Source organism: Sorex fumeus, unplaced genomic scaffold, assembly GCF_029834395.1.
Source record: "Sorex fumeus unplaced genomic scaffold, SorFum_2.1 ptg000020l, whole genome shotgun sequence".
Classification (NCBI taxonomy): domain Eukaryota; kingdom Metazoa; phylum Chordata; class Mammalia; order Eulipotyphla; family Soricidae; genus Sorex; species Sorex fumeus.
The window spans coordinates 20,662,167-20,684,926 of NW_026606077.1; the positions used below are offsets into that span (position 1 = coordinate 20,662,167).

At 43.8% G+C, this 22,760-nt stretch overlaps 1 protein-coding gene across 1 annotated transcript in view; it reads left to right on the forward strand.

The window, feature by feature from the left end:
* AMPH (amphiphysin) overlaps positions 1 to 22,760 on the forward strand; it is a 262,010-nt gene that overhangs the window by 100,013 nt on the left and 139,237 nt on the right. Inside the window, exon 2 of the mRNA XM_056113455.1 lies at positions 8,129 to 8,209. Within this exon, the coding sequence (XP_055969430.1) occupies positions 8,129 to 8,209 (81 nt within the window). The remainder of the gene's footprint in view (positions 1 to 8,128; positions 8,210 to 22,760) is intronic.

The window sequence follows — 22,760 nt, forward strand, 5'->3', positions numbered from 1 at the left end:
TCGTACGGGCACTGTCTGTGGGCAGCCTCAGTCTCTCTCAGTTCCAGTGCTCCTGTAACATGGGAGCCCGGCCCGGCATTGACAGGAGGCTTACGCTCACCCTGCAGTAGTATGTGTGTGAAGAATGTTTGAGGGGCTCACTAGTGAGTCTATGACTCAGGAGTTGTCAAGGGGGTGGGCATTTTCACGAGGGGAAGGACACCTACCCAGCTGTGCCCTCTCCCTCTTGTTTGTATCTCCTTTCTGTTTGTTAGCTGCCAGCATTAACCATTCTGCTGTTAATGGCAGTTCACACCCCCCAGTTGAAACCTTGGGGAGGTTTTTGCAGACTTTTCGTCCTACCTGCTCAGTTTTTCTCTTCCTGTTAGCGCTGTTTCAACATGCTGACTCATTTTCTGGTTCTCTGAAGAAGCCCTCCAGGTGCCTCTGAGGGGTCAGGGATAGATCTGCTCCCGTTGTGTGCCTGGGCAGAGCCCTCTGGACTGACTTCCAGGAACATTCAAATGCCATCTCTGGGCGAATAGCCACCAGCCAGGCAGCTTTGCTTTCTCACAGACATCTGGCCACTGGTACAGGGAAGAATATCTTTCCCTGAGCTAAGCCCTTCAGGCTCACTTTGAATAACCTCCAGAGGCTGGAGGCTCATAGTATAACTGCAAAGTGTTCACAGGAGACAGTGTCTGCCCTTCAGAGCAGCCACAGGAGAAGGTCAATTGGTCTGTTCTTCCCAAAGATGTTGGGGAGAATGCAGAGTCTTTAACAGATGTCCATGACAGCTAACGTTGGTGTAAGGAGCATATCCTAGGTTGGATTCTAGGGAGAAGAATTGTGCTGACACAATAGGATCCAGCCCAGAGGCCAGCAAGAAGTTACTGGACTCTCCAAAGAGGACCGCTTGACAGATGCCAGGGCACAATAGCCATTCACCTTTGCTCGGTCAGTATTCTTCAAGCCAGTACACATGGAGCTTCTCAACATGAAAGGCTTGGGGGCTAGAGGAGAGAGCCAGAACATGGAATACGGAGAGCTCCTTACCGCGGGGCATGAGTGCAAGGCAGGGTCTGCCTTTGCAATGGTTTCCACTCTGTCCCTTCTAGGCTGCTTGTCTTTTTCCTTCATTACTTTCTCGTTTCCATTTGCTTCTCTCTTGTTTAGAGTAAGCCTGTAGAGTGGGAGATTTGCATTTTCTTTCTACTCTGTTATTCTCAACAGTTTTACATCTATAGACTAATACAATAGAACAAGAGGCTGTGAATATTCCTGATTTTATCTGTTCTTGCTTATCATCCCCAAAGTGTTTCCAAGAACTTCTGGGACTGGACATCAAGTGGTACAGAAATAAAACTCAACAAAAGAACAGATAAAATTCAGACTGTGACAGGTACATGGGCCACACCAAAGAATTATCTATCTATCTTCCTCCTTTCAGATCAGGACACACTGAAGCCACTTCTTTAAGTTCTGAAACACAAGAATAAAGAGGTTCAGGGTGAGGGACTGCAGTGTGTGCTGGCAGGAAGCATCACACACTGTTGTTGAGTGTATCTGATGGCCCTCCTCTAGTTCTAGTCCTGGGAACTGTGTTGTTTATCAGTGCTCTCTGGTGTTGACGGTGTAGTTAAATGAGTCTAAGGACCTATGAATGAATGAATGAATGAATGAATGAACAAATCATTTGTTCTTGATCATGCTGACAGATGAATCCTCTTCCATGTCCTGAGCAGATGAGACTATGACTTCTGTGTAACTGACTCTTGAATTTACAGATAATGTATGTAATTTTACATGCTCTTCTTCTTGTCATGCTTCTGTTTTTTGTGCTGAGAATCAATCCAGTGCCTCATGCATGTGATGCGTATATTCTGCTCAGCCCTGTACCTTGACTCATCTTTTTTCTTTATAAAGCAGGAAGTGTAAACAGAAGGGCATCGCCTTATTTTGAGAAGAGTGATGAAATTGTGTGATTCTCCTTGATGTTTTAGAGTCTGGCTATAGAAGCATGAATCCTCCAAGCTCAGAAGGTTTTCTGGCTTGCCTCTTACTCCCTAAGGTATCTGGATGACTGCTCTTGGCCGATTCTTTCCACTCTCACTTTACTTCCATCAAGCCACATATGAAACATGCCTGCTTCTCCCCACGACCCTCGTCTTGGTTCCTTTGTGTTCTATATCTTTCCTTCTTCTAGTTCCCTGTTTCTCATCGGAGGACTTACTTTCTTTCTTTTTAATGTAAATAGTTTGAAATTTACTTTTAGCCCTAAAGTAACTTTATGTTCAACTTTATGTTTCAGTAACTTTATGTTCAAACTCCATTATGAATATATCTTAACTTTAACAGATCACTTGCTTTTGGGCTGGAGTGATAGCACAGCGGGTAGGGCGTTTGCCTTACACGCAGCCAACATGGCCAACCCCAGTTCGATTCCTCCGCCCCTCTCGGAGAGCCCGGCAAGCTACTGAGAGTATTCGATATGCCAGACACAGTAACAACAAAGTCTCCAATGGAGACATTACTGGGCCCGCTCGAGCAAATCGACGATCAACGGGAGGGCCTTTACCTTTGAGCTCTAGATTTTATTTATTTTTTGAACATTTTTTACAGGAACCATTGTGAGATAGACCCTTACAACACTGTTCATGATTAAGTTTCAGTCACAGTATTCCAACACCCATCCCTCCATCACAGCACATTTTCCAGGACCAGTGTCTCCAGGTTCCCTTCCATCATCCCCCCCCCAGCCCTCAGCCTGCCTCTTTGGCAAGCACTTTTCTTCTGTCTCTGCCTCTGCCTCTCTGTCTCTCTGTCTCTGTCTGTCTCGTTTTCACTGTCTCTGTCTCTCTGTCTCTCTGTCTCTCTCTCTCTCTCTCTCTCTCAAGATCTGAGTGTTAACCTTGCAAAATGCCCAAAAGGAGAGGGAGGGAGAGAGAGAGAGAAGAGAGAGGGGACTTATTTTCTTGATTGAAGTCCTGCAACTCATCATAGCTTCCCCTTGCATTGAGTTTCACCTTGCCAGTCATTTCCATATGGTATAAAAATGGTAGGAATTTTCTGTTAACTAATGTCAAATACTTTTAAAAAAATTGTCAAGATAGTATTACACTACTATTCCATTCCTGATTTGAAATTAAGAGAAGACCCCAGGGATATGATGCAAATGTGAAGCCCAGTCTGAGGTGCAGCAGCACTCCCAGAGTGACTTACCCTGTCAAAATAAAATTAAGAGGGAAAATCACTCTCTTACTATTGCAGTAGAATATGATCTGGACTGGACTTGAAAATTGGTCAGAAATTTGATTTGAATATGGGGGAAACTGCTGAAACCCAAGAGCTGTAAATTTGGGGGGGTAGAGTGATAGTCCAGGCTGTAGGACATTTGCCTGGTGCCCAGCACAGGTTCAATCCCTGGCATCTCCTGTGATCCCCGGGGCTCACCAGGAGTCATTCCAAAAAAAAAAAGTGTTCTATGTTTTCGGGGACTTTACCTAGGCACTCTGTACACATGGGTCAACTGCACTAACTAGAAGGTGATATCTACACCATTAACCAGGCCGAGGAGTTATCTACTTCAAGACATAAGAGAAAAGGATTTTTAGTTGAAATATTCCATGTCATCATATTCTTATTTTTCTCTCCTATTTTTTTTTAATGTTTATGTCAGGATGTTTCTTAAAATCAGACTAGAACTTTAGAACGCTGAGTTGAGAGTAAGGGGGTGAATACACACCCTTCCCCAGAGCAGTTTCGGGGTCCTGAGGGAAGGCAGGCCAGTGTGCAAAGTTTACTCAACTTAGAAGGTATTTTGCATATGAAAATTAGCATCCATAAAACACTGTAAAACACTGTCCTCCCGTTGTTCATCGATTTGCTTGAGCGGGCCCAGTAACGTCTCCATTGTGAGACTTCTTGTTACTGTGTTTGGCATATTGAAAACTCTTGGTAGCTTGCTGGGCTCTCCGAGAGGGGCAAAGGAATTGAACCCGGCTCGGCCGGGCTGGCTGTGCACAAGGCAAACGCCCTACCGCTGTGCTGTTTCTCCAGCCCCAAAGTAGTAGCAAAACCCTATTGTTTTAAAATATTCAAGTGTTAGTGTAGAGGGAGTCATTATTGAATTAATTCCCAAGCCAAAGTGTGCAGGTTACTAAATTGTCTTACTTTTGTCTGTGCAAGACACATTATGTTGTTAAAATCTAACTGTTAAGTATATGAGTTATAGTAATCCTTCTGTATATAAGTGGTGCCAAACTCCTGGGGTTTAATTGGTATTTTTAATATGACCAGTGTAAAAGCAAATGAGAGGCAGCACGGAAAATATGAGCCTAATATTGACATAAATCAGTGGCATATGTTGACAGAAATCCAGGTAAAAGATGTATTTTTAATTACCTTATTTCTAGATTTTGATATCTTTTGTGCCAGAAGATAGTTGTTATATGGCTGATCAATCTTATCACATATCAGATCTGCTGCAGAAAACCTTAACAGCTCTGTAATTCATGGTGTCTCAGTTTAAAAAAAAATTCAAACCTGCTTAAATGAGGGTGACTGCATTTATAGTCTCACGACAGCTGGGCCTCGGTTCCAGCAGAAGCTCCACAGTGTGTGTACTGTTCTTGCCATTGTGACCCCACACCCACTTTTCTCTCCCTGGAGTCCCCATAGCCTCGCACCCCTGACTCTTGGCAGATGACCAGCTCAGCCTGTCCATGAGAGCTTGGAGGTCACCTTTCTTGTAAGTCATGCACCTGTGTTTGCCCATGTGTTTGCTTCAGGATTGTGGGGCCATGTCCCAGCAGTTCCTGAGAGCGCAGGGTCCACTCCTGATGACACGGGGCTTGGCTGTGCACACCTGACTTTTCCGTGCTCTAGCCTAGTGGCTTTGGGGCCACTGACCCTTGTCCAGTGTGGGTGGGGACTATACAATGTCAGGGATCAAACCTGGGGTCTCGTACCCACATGGGCTGTGCTTTTGCCCTGTCTCCCTGTACCCTTTGAGGATGTTTTTGAAAATCTGCTGCTTAGCTCAATCTTTGTCATTCCTTGCCTGGATTGTTTAAATAGTCTCTTAAGCAGTTTCACTCAGCCAGTTTTGCTCTGTCCTAATTGATCCTTGCTATTATCGCTGTGATGGGCACATGATTGGCTGCTCCCCAGTACCATTTCTCTCAGTGCCCCAGGACTGCGGCGGGAAATACAGGCCTTTAGTCTTGCACGCTGGGTTTCCTGAGTCTTGTGCACCTGGACCCCAGCTTTGTCACACAGTTCCTAAGGTAGCTCACAGCTCTGCTGACCCCAGCCCAGAGCAGGCACTTGGCCTTCAGTCAGACACACAGGAGGAGACGGAAGGAACAGCCTCTCTTCTCTAGGTCGTGGTTTGTTCCAGAGGGATGCTGAGGGGGGAATGGGGATGCTGAGAGGGGAATGCTCGTTCCCGACCGGGCGGTGGTCGGGGGTGCTTGGCTCGCACCCGGCCGGGCTGGTGGTGGGGGCTGCTTTGCTCGTTCCCAGCTGGGCTGGTGGTCAGTGCTGGCATCTGAGTGTGGTGTCCTCAGGTCCCTTCCAGGACCACCATGGGCTCCCGGGATGCTCGCTGCCTCCAGTCTGACCAGGCTCTTGTGCCCTGTCTTGTGTTACCTCCTGGTCTCATGGGTTATGTTCTTTCCTTGGGAAAACTCCAAGCATATTGACTTTATTATGCATGTATGCATAAATTATTTATTTATATTTTATGCATATTAATTTATTATGCATGTGTAATTATTCTAATTAGAAATTAATATTTGAAGATATTCCTTTCGCTCTTAAAAAATTAATCTCCAGCTGGAGTGATATTGTAGTCGGTAAGGTGCTTGCTTGTACGCAGCTGATCTGGGTTAAATCCCCTGCATCCCCCATGGTCCCTGAGCTCCACCAAGATGATTCCTGAGCACAGAGTCAGGATAAGCCCTGAGCACTATTGTGTGTACCCTGAAAACCGAGCAAACAAGCACCACAAATAAAAAATTGACTTTCTTCTCTAATATCTCTGTTGGTTAACCTTGACTTCTTGTATTGATAACAGTGATATCAATACCTTTACCAACGATTTTCAGAAAATAATGGAATGCTTTAAAAAATTTGCATTCCCATTTTTACTGTAATATTCATGCCGTCTGCCATTTCTCCCTGCCCCCTGCCACACTCCACAGTAACGTGGGTTCTGAGGACAGAGTCCAAGGTTTTATTTCCATTTCCTTTTGCTCATCATATATCACAGGCGAGCGACATTATGCAGCATAGTTCTCCTTCTGGAGAACTTATAACTTATAACTATTTTTATATGAAAGTTTTCTCTAAAAATTTCAAGCTAATAGCCTTTATGTGCTGATAGAAATTCTTGATATTGGTTTCTAATAGGACAAATTTTATCTTTTCTGTGATGGCACTTTGGTACTAAAAGGTAGCTGTACTCTGCACCCTTGCTTGTCCCTTCTCCCTGGGAGCAGAGACCTTAGCCAGGGAGAGGGAGTAAGCCTCTTCCTCCCCATGCTGACTCGCCGCCTTTCTGGACTGCCTTTAGATATTCTCTTTTGTGTGTCCTCCGGTGTTTACTACCCTGTCCAGTGCCGACTCTCCCCGGGAGTCTCTTGTGCTTCTCAGTGCCTCTGAAATCACAGCCGATGGTTCGGTAACAACATCATTTTGCCAGTTCATATTGATCACATGCTAGAATAATTCCTTTTTTCTGCTTCTGAGCAGAGACTGTATTCCTAGTATCCACCCTGTTTATTTTGGGCTTATTTCTCTGCATTTTGGTTAAAACTTGAATACCTAAATTCCATACTTGGAAGGTTATATTTTTTACCTAAATCATGTCCTTGTTGCATTTTATCTTGTTTTGTGGATCCCAAGTCTTAGCACTAACATTTACAGTTTCTTTGACTGCTTTTTAGTGCACGAAGGCTAGACTGTTGTAATGATTCAATGTAGCTAGACAGTGATATTAATAATAATAGTGCCTGTTGAGCTTTAATTATATGCTAGACACCGTAGCTCATTATTTCAATATATAACCCCTATGGTTCCCAGCAAACTGTGACAGCATCTTCACCTGTGCCACTGAGTCAGATGGAGCCTCGGGCAACCTCAGGACATGGTGGTCCTTTGGGGTATCTGTGAACTCCGCACCGACTTTATGAGAATCTTTCATCTGATTACTAACAAGTCTGTTTAGCTGTAGAAGACAGCATATTGCTCTCATAACAGGATATTAGGACGAAAAGCTGTTTATATTTTATTTTTTCTGTTCATTATAACATCGAAGAATAATGAAGAAATTCTGAAGGAAGAAAAAACTGCACTAACATCTAGGCCCTGTTTCAGATCTTACATTGTGCTAAACATGAACAGGCTTGGGTTGGAAGAACGGTAATTAAATAATAAAGACACAATATAGGTAAAAAGTTTTTATTATTAATATTTTTTTACTAGAAGCACTATTTACAAAGCTGCTCATAGTAGATTTTCAAGCTTCTCTTTCTTCTGGTCAGATTTCCTTGTACAATTTGTTGTATCCTTTATTTCCTAAAGCAGACTAGAAGAATCTGATGCAAACCCATCTACCCGTGAAACTCCTTTGGGTGTAGTTTACTGTCCAAATGAATATGTTTTAGGAAAGACATCAGGCAGTGCCACAGTGTCTGCTTTGAATGTGTTCAGTCTCTATAGTTTTGAATTGGTTGTAGATTGGTGTCTTGCAGAGGCCATTGACAGGATATGGGAGAGGAAAGCTGGTTGTGATTCTCAACATCTTTGTGCTCTTTTTATTTTTTCATACTACATACAAATGAAATAATGCATTGTTTTCTTTTACTGTTGGCTTTATTCAGAAAGCGTGATCCCCTATAGTTCTGAGCCTTGTTTTATTCATTTTTGTGTTTCTGGATGACTAGTGCTTATCATGGGGCCCTTGTGTTTTTTGGGAACTCTATGGGTATTGACTGAATTGAAGAAAATAACTGGAGATGGTGGGAAAAAACTTACTATATTGTCTAGTTACAGCAACTCTATGGCCATCTGATAATAATTGCCTTACTCTGATTATTATTTGAAAGTATTGTTAAGTCAGGCTGTTTTGTTTTGTCAACAATAGGTCCTTCAGAAGCTTGGGAAGGCTGATGAGACCAAAGACGAACAGTTCGAAGAATATGTCCAGAATTTCAAACGTCAAGAAGTAAGTCCATTTATCCTGTTTCCAGAGTGAGGAGTGGTTTGACGTATTTGTGTTTTAGTTGACAACTAAAAGACTTTAGGGTTGAAGAAAGCACATTCTCTCTTGAAACTGGAATAAGCTGAAAGAACCCTTGTTGATTCTGTGACTTCCCTGTGGAGAGGCATAACTGTAGGGAAGAGGTTGGACTTCTGGAAGCTCAGAGATTCATCTGGTTACTCAGTGTTAGGAGCTGTTAGTCATCCATGTTACTCAGCTTAAGGGAAGATGATGTCCTTGGTAATTTAGATTCTACTAAGATTTAGAGGAGTGGTAGTTAAATTCTTCTAGTAAAGTAATACCAATTTTTTTTAATAATACCAATTTTTGTGTGCTTTACGATTATACATTTTCAGGGAGTATCTCTTACAAATGGTGAAAACTGGTTCTTGATAAGTCATTAATTATATTTTTGTATCTGTACATACTGTATTATTTAGCAGTAGATATGCCATATATTTAATAATAATTTATCTAATATAGGGTATTAAGACTTCGTGGAGGTATGATTAGGAAAATGTTAGAAAGACTCCTCAGAGGTGTTGGCAGTAATAATAAGAAAAGGTTGGGAATGAACTTGTGTTTTTAGATCCTTTCTTGTGTGTGCTGCTGAGGTGTGAGTGTGTGGCTGGAGTCATCTTCAGAGAGTCGGGGAGAGCCAAGCCCTTTTGGGTGAGAAGCCTCCAATACCGAAGTGATTCCAGAGGTGGAGTGGGAGAAGCCTGGTCCAGGGACCCTGGGCAGTGGGCTGGGGTGGGGACAGCAGTGGAAGCACACAGTTTGTTTCTTCTGTGATTGTCAGCATGAAGGAGGAAATTTGTGTGACATGGCAACCAATGACCAAGGCTCCTTAGAGGATTTCTCATCTCCCCTTGACTCTTGTTGTGAGTCTGCAGGTTTGTCGCTCCCATGTGCCTCTCAGAACCCCACTGTTATTTCATTGCTTGTTGGATTTTTTTTGTTTTCAACATAGACTTACTATTTTCTTTTCTAATCAACAGATGCTAAAACATGTGGCAGGCTCAGGACCAAGTAGTCTAGACTCCACCTGCCAGATTCCTGAATATCTCCAGGGTCAGCTGGTATCAAGAGTTTACGTGTGCAGACAGATACTTATTGGACGGGATAATAACCTTGTTACATGTGAAAATAGGAAAAAGAGATTTGAAAGAAACAGTAATAGAGAAATGAATCATTACTAAGCACTGAATAGGAATTTATGAAAGTAGAAAGGGGAAATCGTAGAGAAATGTTGAGCTCTGGCACCTCTCTCTCCTCACAGTATGTGGTCCTCTGCCTCCCCCAGGTAACAGATATGTCCTGTGTCCTGGCCGTTCTCCTCTGGTGTGTTCTCTCTCACATGGATAACTTGTTCAGTTCACTGTCTTGGATTACAGCAGCATCTCACAGAAAATCTTGTTCTCCAGTGTCCAGTTCCTTTGTAAGGCAATTCAGAGTGTCTGCTGAGGCAGGGCAGAGCTCAAAAGAGAGTCATGTTTGCAGTTTTTCTGACCGGAGATTTACATTCTACCCTCTGAAACTCGTATCTTCCTGTATAAGGTCTGCCCCTGTGGAGCTAAGTAATTTTTTGCTCTTGGATTTGTGCTCTAAAACTTTGATGACATTTTGATGTTGTTAGTCCCTAGGAAGGCTAATCAGGGAATCAACAAGTAATGCTTTCAAGTCTAGGAGATAAATTTGCATTTTTCCAATTACAATGAAGTTTTATACCAGACTGACTGAACCAGACAATGATTTTTTTCTTTTTCTTTTTTTTTCCCTTCCGTCTAAGGTGTTAGAGAATGGTTCCATTGGGTAAAACAGAAGCTTCATCACTTAAGTGATTAGTTATACTTAGATCAGCAGCTGAGGGAACTGTATGCTGGTTTTTTTTGGCACCTACCCCTCTTACTACATAGCACTGTAGCACTGTCCTGTTGTTCATCGATTGCTTAAGCGGGCACCAGTAACATCTCCACTGTGAGACTTGTTGTTAACTGTTTTTGGTATATTGAATCACCATGGGGATGGCCATGGGGCGCTTGCCATGCGGGTGGGATACTCTCAGTAGCTTGGCAGGCTCTCCAAGAGGGGCATAGGGAATCGAGCCTGAGTCGGCTGCATTCAAGGCAAATGCATAGCTCTTTCGATTCCTCTTTGGGAGACCCGAATAGCGTTCTCATCCTGTTTTCGTAGGGCCCTGGTCTCTGAGGCATATGGTAATGCAGGAAGAATGGTGTAATCGAAGAGATGTGCCTGGTGCCGGAGGTTCTTCATCCTCTTAACTATTGCTTCAAGGCTCTTGAAGGCATTCCATGATGCTGTCTTCCTCCTGCGCAACTCAGGTGCCAGGTCTTTTGTCATGTTGAGTTCTCGACCTATGCACCCATAACTGCTGCTTTCGGAGATGGTTGTCTCGTTGCGAGTGAATGGAACATCAGGAATGAGTATGTTTCTCATAACCATTGTCTTTGAGAGAGAATCAGCTGCAGTTCGATCTTTCCACACTCATGGTCGAAGTCGGCCAGCATTTGTGCTGCTTGGCTAATGTTTTGTGTTATTAGAACGATGTCATCAGCGAAGCAGAGGTGGTATAGTTGCCAACCATCTATCTTCACCCCCATTCCTTCCCATTCCAGCAATCGCTTGATGTTCTCAAGGGTGGCACTGAAGAGTTTCGGTGAAATGGTATCACCCTACCGAACCCCTCTCTTAACATTGATGATCACTTCCTTGTAGAATGGTGAGATCCTGGTAGTGAATCCGTAATAACAGCTCATGAAGGATCCTGATGTATTGAGTTTGAATGCTCTCTTTGGCTAGGGCTTTGATGACCACTTCATTCTCAACAAAATCAAAGGCCTTCTTTTAATCAAGGAACTGTTAGACAGAGTGGCATCTCGAACTCCCGAGAAACCTCAGTGGATTTGGTGGATTGTGCTGAATCCTTTTTGGAACCTGATTTGCTCGCATAGTTGTCCTTCATGTAGTGTTCTGACAATCCTTTTCAGGATGACTCAAGTGAACCGCTTGTAGACGACGGACAACAGGCATATCAAGTGATAGTTGCCAATGTTGTAGATGTCTCCTTTCTTGTACATTAGTACAGTCCTGCTGGTTTTCCACTGGGATGGAACCTTGCATTCAGACAGGTAGCGTATGAAGAGCTGAGCCAGTGTATTGATGAGTACTGATGGCAGATTCTTCAGGCGTTTCAGTCTGACCTTGTCTGGTCCAGGTGCTGTTCTCTTCTTTTTTTTTTTTATTAGTGAAAAACCATGAGGTACAGTTATAGGCTTACAAATTTTGTGCTTGGGTTTCGGTTATACAATGATCAAGTGCCCATCCCTCCACCAGTGCCCCGTCATCCATCCCCACGGGTCCCAGCATCCCCCCCCAACCCTCATCCCCCCCCCCCGCCCGTCCCATCCTGCCTCAGTGGCAGGGTATTCCCCCTTGTTCTCTCTCTCTTCTTTTGGGTACTGTGTTTTGCAAGAGAGGCTTTGAGTGGCAATCATGTTTGGTCTATCGACTACTTTTAGCATGCTTCTCCCACCCTGGGAGGGCCCTCACAACACCCTTCATTTGGTACTCTCTTCTCTATCTGAGCTTCCTTTTCACCTAGAGCCTGTGGCTGGCCTTCCATTCATGGAGCAAAATTCCTGGTACTAATCTCAGCCATTCCTGGGTGTTAGTCTCCCTTTTTGTTGCTTTATGTTCCCCAGATGAATGCAATCTTTCTGTGTCTATCCCGCTCTTTCTGACTCATTTCGCTTAACATGATACTTTCCATGTAGTACCACTTGTATGTAAATTTCATAACTTCATCTTTTCTAACAGCTACATAGTACTCCATTGTGTAAATGTACCAAAGTTTCTTTAACCAGTCATCTGTTCTCGGGCACTCAGGTTTTTTCCAGATTCTGGCTATTGTAAAGAGTGCTACAATGAACAAACAATTGCAGATGTCACTTCGACTATACCTTTTTGCCTCTCTGGGATATATTCCCAGGAGTGCTGTAGCTGGGTCAAATGGCAGATCAAATTCTAATTTTTTGAGAGTCGTCCATACTGTTTTCCAAAAGGGTTGGACCAGCCGGCATTCCCACCAGCAGTGAAGGAGGGTCCCTTTCTCGCCACATCCGTGCCAGCACCGGTTGCATTTGTTCTTGTGGATGTGGGCCAGTCTCTGTGGTGTGAAATGATATCTCATTGTGGTTTTGATCTGCATCTCTCTGATGATTAGTGATGTAGAGCATTTTCTCATGTGCCTTTTTGCCATTCGAATTTCTTCTTTGCGAAAGTTTCTGTTCATTTTCACCTAGAGCCTGTGGCTGGCCTTCCATTCATGGAGCATTTTTTGATGGGGTTGGGTGATTTCTTCTTGTGGAGTTTAACCAGTACCTTGTATATCCTTGATATCAACCCCTTGTCGGATGTGTACTTGGTGAATATCCTTTCCCATTCTGTAGGCTGTCTTTGTATTTTGGTCACTGTTTCTTTTGAGGTGCAGAAGCTTCTTAGTTTAAGATAGTCCCATTTGTCTATCTCTGTTTTCACTTGCTCGGCCAGTGGCGTGACATCTTTGAAGATACCATTAGCTTCAATATCATGGAGAGTTTTGCCGACTTTGTCTTCAATAAACATTATGGATTCTGGTCTGATGTTGAGGTCATAAATCCATTTTGATCTTACTTTTGTGCATGGTGTTAGGCAGAGATCTGAGCCCACTTTTTTGCATGTAGCCGTCCAATTTTGCCAGCAGAGTTTATTAAAGAGGCTTTCCCTGCTCCATTTCACTTTTCTTGCCCCCTTATCAAAGATTAGATGATTATATGTTTGGGAGGAAATGTCAGTATATTCAACTCTGTTCCATTGGTCTGCAGCTCTGCTTTTGTTCCATTACCATGCTGTTTTAATTATTACTGCCTTGTAGTAGAGTTTGAAGTTAGGGAGGTTGATTCCACCCATTTTCTTTTTCCCAAGAATTGCTTTAGCTATTCGTGGGGGCTTATTGTTCCATATAAATTTCAGGAGTGTTTGCTCCATTTCTTTGAAGAATGTCATGGGTATCCTTATAGGGATTGCATTGAATTTGTACAGTGCTTTGGGAAGTATTGCCATTTTGATGATGTTGATTCTCCCCATCCATGAACAGGGGATATTTTTCCATTTCCTCGTGTCCTCTTTTATTTCCTGAAGTAGCGTTTTGTAGTTTTCTTTGTACAGGTCCTTTACTTCCTTAGTTAAGCTGATTCCTAGATACTTGATTTTCTGGGGCACAATTGTGAATGGGATTGTTTTCTTGATGTCACTTTCTTCTCTTTCACTATTTGCGTATAGGAATGCCATGGATTTTTGGGTATTGATTTTATAGCCTGCCACTTTACTATACAAGCCTATTGTTTCTAGGAGTTTCTTGGTAGAGGTTTTAGGGTTCTCTAAGTATAGTATCATGTCATCTGCAAATAGTGAGAGCTTAATTTCTTCTTTCCCTATCTGGATGCCCTTAATATCTTTTTTCTTGCCTAATCGCTATTGCAAGTACTTCCAGTACTATATTGAACAGTAGTGGAGAGAGTGGGCATCCTTGTCTCGTCCCTGACCTTAGGGGGAAGGGTCTCAGTTTTTCCCCATTGAGGATGATGTTTGCTGTAGGTTTGTGGTAGATGGCTTTAACTATATTGAGGAAAGTCCCCTCTATCCCCATTTTGGCAAGGGTTTTCATCATGAATGGGTGCTGGATCTTGCAAAAGCTTTCTCTGCGTCTATTGATATGATCATATGATTTTTATCTTTTCTTTTGTTGATATGATGGATTATGTTGATTGATTTCCGAATGTTGAACCATCCTTGCATCCCTGGGATGAATCCCACTTGGTCATGATGTATGATCTTTTTGATGAGTTGTTGTATTCTATTGGCTAGTATTTTTTTGAGAATCTTCGCATCCGTGTTCATCAGGGATATTGGCCTGTAGTTTTCTTTTCTTGCGGTGTCTTTGTTTCCTTTTGGTATTAGAGAGATATGGGCTTCATAGAAGCTATTTGGGAGAGTTTCTGTTTTTTCAATTTCCTGGAAAAGCTTGAGAAGAATTGGCAATAGGTCATCTTTAAATGTTTGGAAAAATTCGCTAGTAAATCCGTCTGGGCCTGGGCTTTTGTTTTTGGGAAGACTTTTGATTACAGTTTCAATTTCCTTGATGTTAATAGGTCTATTCAGGTACTCTATATCTTCTTGATTCAGCTTTGGGAGATGGTAGGAATCCAGGAATTTATCCATTTCTTCCAGGTTCTCGTGTTTCGTGGCATAGAGACTTTCAAAGTAGTCTCTGATGATCTCTTGAATTTCTTTAGTTTCTGTTGTGATATCCCCATTCGTATTTCTGATTCTATTTATTAGGGTTCTCTCTCTCTGTTTCTTTGTGAGTGTTGCTAGTGGTTTATCTATCTTATTTATTTTCTCGAAGAACCAGCTCTTGGTTTCATTGATCTTTCGGATTGTTTCTTTGTTTTCCATGTCGTTGATTTCTGCTCTAAGTTTTATGATCTCTTTCCTTCTGCCTGATTTAGGCTCTTTCTGTTGATCCTTTTCTAAGGTCTTGAGCTGTGAGGTCAAATTGTTTATGTGCATCGTTTCTATCGACTTAAGATAGGCTTGCAGAGCTATAAATTTTCCCCTTAATACAGCTTTCGCTGCATCCTGTAAGTTCTGGTAGTTTGTGTCTTCATTCTCATTTGTTTCGAGGTATCTTTTGATTTCATCCTTGACTTCGTTCCTGACCCACTCATTGTTCAGCATCGAGTTGTTTAATTTCCAGGTGTTTGATTTGGTTCTCCGTGTCTGTGTGTGATTCACTTCTATCCTCAGTGCATCATGGTCTGAAAAGATGGCTGATACTATTTCTATCTTCTTGATTCTGTTGAGGTATGTTTTGTGTACTAGCACATGGTCTATTTTGGAAAATGTTCCGTGCACGCTGGAGAAGAATGTGTATTCTTTCTTTTTGGGGTGTAAATCCCTGTATAAGTCTATAAGCCCTTTCTCTTCTATTACTTCTTTCAAAGCCAATAATTCCTTGCTGGGTTTTGTTCTTGTTGATCTATCCAGAGGTGATAAGGCGATGTTGAAGTCTCCAAGTACTATTGTGTTGGTAGTGATGTCCTCCTTAAAATCTGTTAGCAGTTGTTTTAAATATTTAGCTGTTCCCTCATTAGGTGCGTATACATTTAAGAGTGTGATTTCTTCCTGTTGTACGTATCCCTTGATGAAGAGAAAATAGCCTTCACTGTCCCTTCTAATCTTTTTCAAGGTGAAATTAATGTTGTTGGATACTAGTATGGCCACCCCAGCTTTTTTGAGGGAGTTGTGTGCTTGCAGGATTGTTTTCCATCCTTTGACTTTGAGTCTGTGTTTGCTCTGGCTGTTGAGGTGAGTTTCTTGTAGGCAGCAGAATGTTGGGTTCTGTCTCTGTATCCATTTTGCCACTCTGTGTCTCTTAACTGGTGAATTTAGACCGTTGACATTGAGAGAGAGAATGGTTATGGGGTTTTGTGTCATCTTTCTGTGCGGGTGTGTTGTGGTTGTAGGGTTTGTCTTGTCTTATAGTAGCCCCTTTAGTCCTTGCTTTAGGTTTGGTTTTGAGTCTATGAAGTTCCTGAGCTGCTGTTTATTTATAAAATAGTGTACTGTTCCTTCGATTTTGAGGGAGAGTTTAGCCGGGTAGAGTATTCTTGGGGAAGCATTCATTTCCGTGAGTTTTTTGACTATATCTCGCCACTGCCTTCGGGCTTGTAGGGTTTCCTCTGATAGGTCTGCTGTGAATCTAAGGGATGCTCCTTTGTATGTGATTTCCTTCTTTGCTCTTGCTGCTTGCAGTATTGTGTCTCTATCAGCAGTATCGATCATTCTAACTGTGATATGTCTTGGAGAGTTTTTGTTGGGGTCTCTTTTAGCTGACACCCTTCGGGCTCCTTGAACCTGAATGGCTGCATTGTGCAGTTCTGGGAAGTTTTCAGCAATGATTTGTTTGACGGTGTTTTTTTCATTGGGATTGTTTCCCTGGGGTTCAGGTAGTCCCATGATTCTAATATTGTTCCTCTTGGAATCATCTGCTAGGATTCTGATTCTCTGTAGAGCCATTTTGAGGTCCCTTGCCACTGTCTGTTGTTGCATGTTGGCTTGTTGCAGCTGATCTTCCAGGTCACTGATTCTCTCTTCAGCTGTGGTCATTCTATTTTTAAGAGAAGAAACTGAGTTTCTCATTTCATCTATGGAATCCTTTAATCGTGACATTTCTGCCCTCATTTCTTCCTGTAATTTGTCGATTTTTTCTGTGGTGTTACTGGCTGTCTGTCTGACTGTTTCATTGAGTTGATTGAACATCTTGATGACTTCGTATCTGAATTCTATGTCAGAGAGGTTCCTTAGGTGAGCTGTATTGACAGAAAGGTCTAGATTGTTTTCGTTGTTCTCCCCTTGTGTTGGAGATTTTCTTTGTTTCTTCATATTGGTGAGTAGGTTGGGTTACTAGATTCCTTGGGGACTAGGTTCCTTAGTATGGGAAAACAACCTGCGGCCACGTGAGCGTTAGCCCGCCGGAAATTAAGCCACGCCCACTTTTGAGGCCATGCCCACTTTTGAGGAGGCCACTCCTCTACAGAACCCTGGGTTTGGGATGAGATGGGCGCCGCGGTCAGGTCAGGAGTGAAGAGGGCAGGGCAGATGCTCAAAACTGCGTCTCTTCAGGCATCTCGGGGGACACCTGGGTCCTGCAGGGAAAGATGGAGGTCCCAGGGTCGCGAGCCGGCAGCTATGCTGACCTGGAATTAAGATTAGATGGGTGCCACGGTCAGGTCAGGAGTGAAGAGGGCAGGGCAGACGCTCAAAACTGCTTCTCTTCAGGCATCTCGGGGGACACCTGGGGTCCTGCAGGGAAAGATGGAGGTCCCAGGGTCGTGAGCCGGCAGCTGTGCTGACCTGGAATTAAGATGAGATGGGCGCCACGGTCAGGTCAGGAGTGAAGAGGGCAGGGCAGACGCTCAAAACTGCTTCTCTTCAGGCATCTCGGGGGACACCTGGGGTCCTGCAGGGAAAGATGGAGGTCCCAGGGTCGTGAGCCGGCAGCTGTGCTGACCTGGAATTAAGATGAGATGGGCGCCACGGTCAGGTCAGGAGTGAAGAGGGCAGGGCAGACGCTCAAAACTGCTTCTCTTCAGGCATCTCGGGGGACACCTGGGGTCCTGCAGGGAAAGATGGAGGTCCCAGGGTCGCGAGCCGGCAGCTATGCTGACCTGGAATTAAGATTAGATGGGTGCCGCGGTCAGGTCAGGAGTGAAGAGGGCAGGGCAGACGCTCAAAACTGCTTCTCTTCAGGCATCTCGGGGGACACCTGGGGTCCTGCAGGGAAAGATGGAGGTCCCAGGGTCGTGAGCCGGCAGCTGTGCTGACCTGGAATTAAGATGAGATGGGCGCCACGGTCAGGTCAGGAGTGAAGAGGGCAGGGCAGACGCTCAAAACTGCTTCTCTTCAGGCATCTCGGGGGACACCTGGGGTCCTGCAGGGAAAGATGGAGGTCCCAGGGTCGCGAGCCGGCAGCTGTGCTGACCTGGAATTAAGATGAGATGGGCGCCACGGTCAGGTCAGGAGTGAAGAGGGCAGGGCAGACGCTCAAAACTGCTTCTCTTCAGGCATCTCGGGGGACACCTGGGGTCCTGCAGGGAAAGATGGAGGTCCCAGGGTCGTGAGCCGGCAGCTGTGCTGACCTGGAATTAAGATGAGATGGGCGCCACGGTCAGGTCAGGAGTGAAGAGGGCAGGGCAGACGCTCAAAACTGCTTCTCTTCAGGCATCTCGGGGGACACCTGGGGTCCTGCAGGGAAAGATGGAGGTCCCAGGGTCGCGAGCCGGCAGCTATGCTGACCTGGAATTAAGATTAGATGGGTGCCGCGGTCAGGTCAGGAGTGAAGAGGGCAGGGCAGACGCTCAAAACTGCTTCTCTTCAGGCATCTCGGGGGACACCTGGGGTCCTGCAGGGAAAGATGGAGGTCCCAGGGTCGTGAGCCGGCAGCTGTGCTGACCTGGAATTAAGATGAGATGGGCGCCACGGTCAGGTCAGGAGTGAAGAGGGCAGGGCAGACGCTCAAAACTGCTTCTCTTCAGGCATCTCGGGGGACACCTGGGGTCCTGCAGGGAAAGATGGAGGTCCCAGGGTCGCGAGCCGGCAGCTGTGCTGACCTGGAATTAAGATGAGATGGGCGCCACGGTCAGGTCCTGTTCTCTTCTTTATTGACGAAATGTTGTGTCGGATTTCAAAGGGAGAACATTGGGAAATTGGTTGCAATCAATGTCGCTATTGTACCAAAATTCCAAATGGGATCAGACTACTGTCTTCTTCGTGCAAAATTCTACTTCATGGAGCAGGGGAAAAGGGCTGCAAAGTTTAAAAAGAGAACTCCCAGAACGACCACCAACTGGGAGCTTTTTGGCACTATTGTGGCAACATGGGAAGATGCCATCGTTGATGACATTGATGAAAAATACGATTGACTAATTCACCACCTCTATGATTGTGCAAGGAACTCCAAGAGACTGAAAGCCACAAAAAGATGCCTATCTTCAAAAACTCTGGAGCTCATTCGTCAACGTGACTAGGTGCAAGCTTCAGGCAACCACAAGCTAACATCCGAGCTTGCAAAGCAGTGCTGAGAAGTGATAAAGGAAGACGTTAGAGAAGAGCAGCAGTTCTGGCCATTGCGTCAGAAGCCGGGAAAAGCATTCGCAATGTCCACCTGTCCTTCAACAACTACAAGACCAAGATGACTGCCCTCCGATGTCCTGATGGATCTATCACATCTTCCAGAAGAGCAGTGGAGGATATTATCCATGACTTCCACTCGTATCTCTTTGATAGCCATGTCCACTTGCCCACATACCAAATTCTGCAGGATGGATATGTCGTTCCCAATGTTCTCCCTTCTGAAATTTGAATACATATAATTTATTATCTCATTATTTCTCTTAATTTATTTCTCTTAATAACTTTCCCTTAATTTTTTTCCCTGACTTATTTCTTTGAAATTAGCCAATTTCAAAATCTGATAAAACCTCAAAATGTGAGGAAGCAGTTTTATTTTATTAAAGAGAATAGAAATGTAGGAACAATTTCTCAAGTGGTATTTGGTTCCTTTGAAAATATTTTTTCATCAAAACATATTCAATTACAGTATTCATTGACATTGTTTGGATGTAAGAGTTCACGTGTAGTATGGCAGTACAATGAAGATGGGATGGAACCATCCCTTTGAAGGGGAGGAGTAAAGGAAGGGGAGGGCAGGAGGTAGGGAAGGGTGACTGACTTTCTTATAGAAACATGCCAGTGGGTAAAAAAAAAAAGAGAGAAAGAAAAAGAAATATGCCAGTGGTTAAAATGTAGAGCTGAAGGCTAATATCTCAATTCCCTACATAGAGGAAAGGGTCCCTTTTTACCCCCAATATGGATTGGTCACTGATTCCTACCTACTTATGCTGAAAGAGGGGTGCTGCTTCTGTATAAGCATTCACCGAGGAAGAACACCACAGCTATGCTGATTTTTGCAGTGGTCAGATGTAAAATGTAGCAGTGAATAATGATCCTAAAGGTGAAGGTTTCATCTAAAAGTGCATCTCCTTTTCAATCCTTCTCTGTTGGAGTCGCCATGATTTACAGTACTGTCAATGATAGAGTGCTGTTAACACAGTGTTTGAACACTCACCCCATACCAGCACAGTGATGAACAGAGAGGAGATCAGGGATTATAGAAACCCAGCAGGAAGAGCAAAGTGTACTTCAGTATTCTATCTCAGAGGACTTATGCCCTTTCCACTTTTCAATTCTAAGGCCATTTGGTAACAAGCAGCAGAATCGATATTGACTCCTTCCGGCTTCCTGGTAATTTACTGATGAACCTATTCATGAGCAGAGAAAAGGTCCGGATGTGGAAGGAAGGGCCTTAACTTCTGTTTCTCCTCCCTGCTAAAACACTTTTCCAACAAAGTGCCGTTGTTGATGGCGAGTGTACAAATGTCAGCAGGGGAACCTGGTAATTCAGGATCTGATTAGGCCTAAATAACAAATTCCAGTTAGGTTTCACATGAGTACCGTGATGGAACAGGACCAGGAGGAACCCTTTTAAATGAAGGAAAAAGGAGTCTGCCTTCTCGCATTGCCATAGCGTTTTATTTGCTCTTCAGTCTCTTAAGTCCCCTGATCCCTGGAGGATACCTCCCAAAGCTCCAGTGGATGCCACAGTAATGTCCAACCCTGTGTGTCTATGTATGCAGGTGTATTCATGTGGACATCGACACACATAAATATTTTTTGTGCAGATATAACTTGTATATTTCTATGTGGGAACTGAACTGGTAGATTGGGGCACTACTGCCAGGTCAGTATAGTTCTGCTGCTCTTCTCGATGCCCACCTCAAAGTACCAAGTAATTGGCATAAGGTCAAAGAGGAGTAAGAGGAATGCAGGGGTTTGCGAGCCAGTGTTTACCATGGTGTGTGGGAAGGCAATCTCCTCACTCAGGGTCTCCCCTCAGCTCAGGGACCTGTGTGGCTACACCAGGTTTAGCTGAAGGTCCTTGTTACGTGTTCAGTGCTGGATCCCACCCACAGCCGATGACTCAGGAGCTCTACTGCCCAAATCCTGGTATTATCTCCTTTGCACATAAACTTAACAGTAGGTTAAACTTGAAGGTGATCCGGTGACAGAAATGATTGTTTTGAACACATTCCTAGAGGACTTTTTAAAATTCCTTTTTATTTCCGGGATGAAGAGATGGTGAATATTGTATATTTTTGAAGCAGCTTCACAACATTTTTTTAAAGTTGAATCACCATGAGATAAATAATTACAGAATTGTTTGTGATTGGGTTTCAGTCCTATAATATTTCAATATCCATCCCCTCACCAGTGTAATTTCCCACCCCCAGTGTCCCCAGATTTCCTCCCACCCCTTCAAGCCACCTCCCACTGCAGCCTACCTCTATGGCAGGACCTCTCTCTCTCTCTCTCTCTCTCTCTCTCTCTCTCTCTCTCTCTCTCTCTCTCCCTCCCTCTCTCTCCCTCTCTTTCTCATTTTAGGCATTATGGCTTTTATAACATTTTTTAGGATGCACCTATATAAACGATTAAAAAGAAAAAGTATAGTTTAGAGGTTTAAAAAGCGATGTAAATATAAAATATTCTCCCACAATGTGCTAAAATTTGGGTCAGATTTTTATTTATGGTAAATGGTAATTATATCCTGAAAATTTCTGCAGTTGGCAAGTATGGCCTTGCAGTTACCCCACAACTATTTTTTTCCCAGAAAACCATGAGGTGAATAATTAGTATTCCAAAAATTTATTACATGAACAGTGACCGCCTTTAGAAATTGCCATTCTCTTGATTACATGTGAGTCCAATGGGTTTTGTCTTGAAAGCGGCCCAGCTTGGATAAGTGCCCTCGCCCAGGACTGGTGGTGAGCTGTGTCTGATTTTCAGACTCTAGCTGTGCCAGACTCTCCTGGAGGTCCTTGTTACAGTGTGTGCTGCTGATCCCACCCACAGCTAGTGGACTCCTTAACCCCACTGCCCTGATGAGAAGAACCTGTTTTCAGTTCCTTAGGACAAGCTGAGACTTGGCACTTTTTCCATGTTCCAGCATCATGGCAGTGACAGTGGACTGAGAATCAGTCTGTGATTCGTCTTCAGACTGTTGTTTCCACGTGCCTCCTCAGAGCAGTCTTTATCCCTTCTAATCCTGACTTTGCTGTCTGTGTGTGGTGTCTTCATGCCGAGCAGTGGATAAAGATTTGGTGGTCAGGCTCTGAATCACCCAGGATGTGCATCACTCAGTTCCACTGAGGACCTTGACTTTGCCTGGTGCGGTGGGTATAGGGCCAAAGAGCCTTCTTCTTTCCCATGGTCATTGAGCCCAGGAACTGTTTGCCTTGTCAAAGTACAAATTTCCCTGGACTAGAAAGATAAACTGCTCACACCTTAATGAGTTTGATAAGACTTATTCTAGAAACTGGCTTCTTTGAGGAAAGGATAAAAGTTGCTAGAGCTGTAGACATAGGATCCTGATAAAGATAAAAGAATCTGGCGTCAGCTCACTGCAGCTGACCTTGAACATGGAAAGGTCTTCTCTCAAAGCAGCAGGAGGAATGCTGGAGGTAAATTTATAGCAGTGTATGCTTACATCAGAAACAAGGAAATTTTTCAAATCAATAATAAGTCTCTCAGCACAGGAAACCTGGTGGGAGAGTAAAGGAAACTCAGTGCGAGAAGAAGGGAGGAAACTTAGACAGTAGAAATCAATGAAGCAAAGTAGGAAGCAGAAAAAATAAATGCTACAAAAACAAATTCTTTGCAAGTGTCAGTTGGTTTGATAAGATTGAGTGGAAAGTGGGATCATTGGTATTAGGAATGGAAGATAGTCTATCACTGAGTCCTGAAGTCATTACAGGAACAGCAGAGGTATTATATG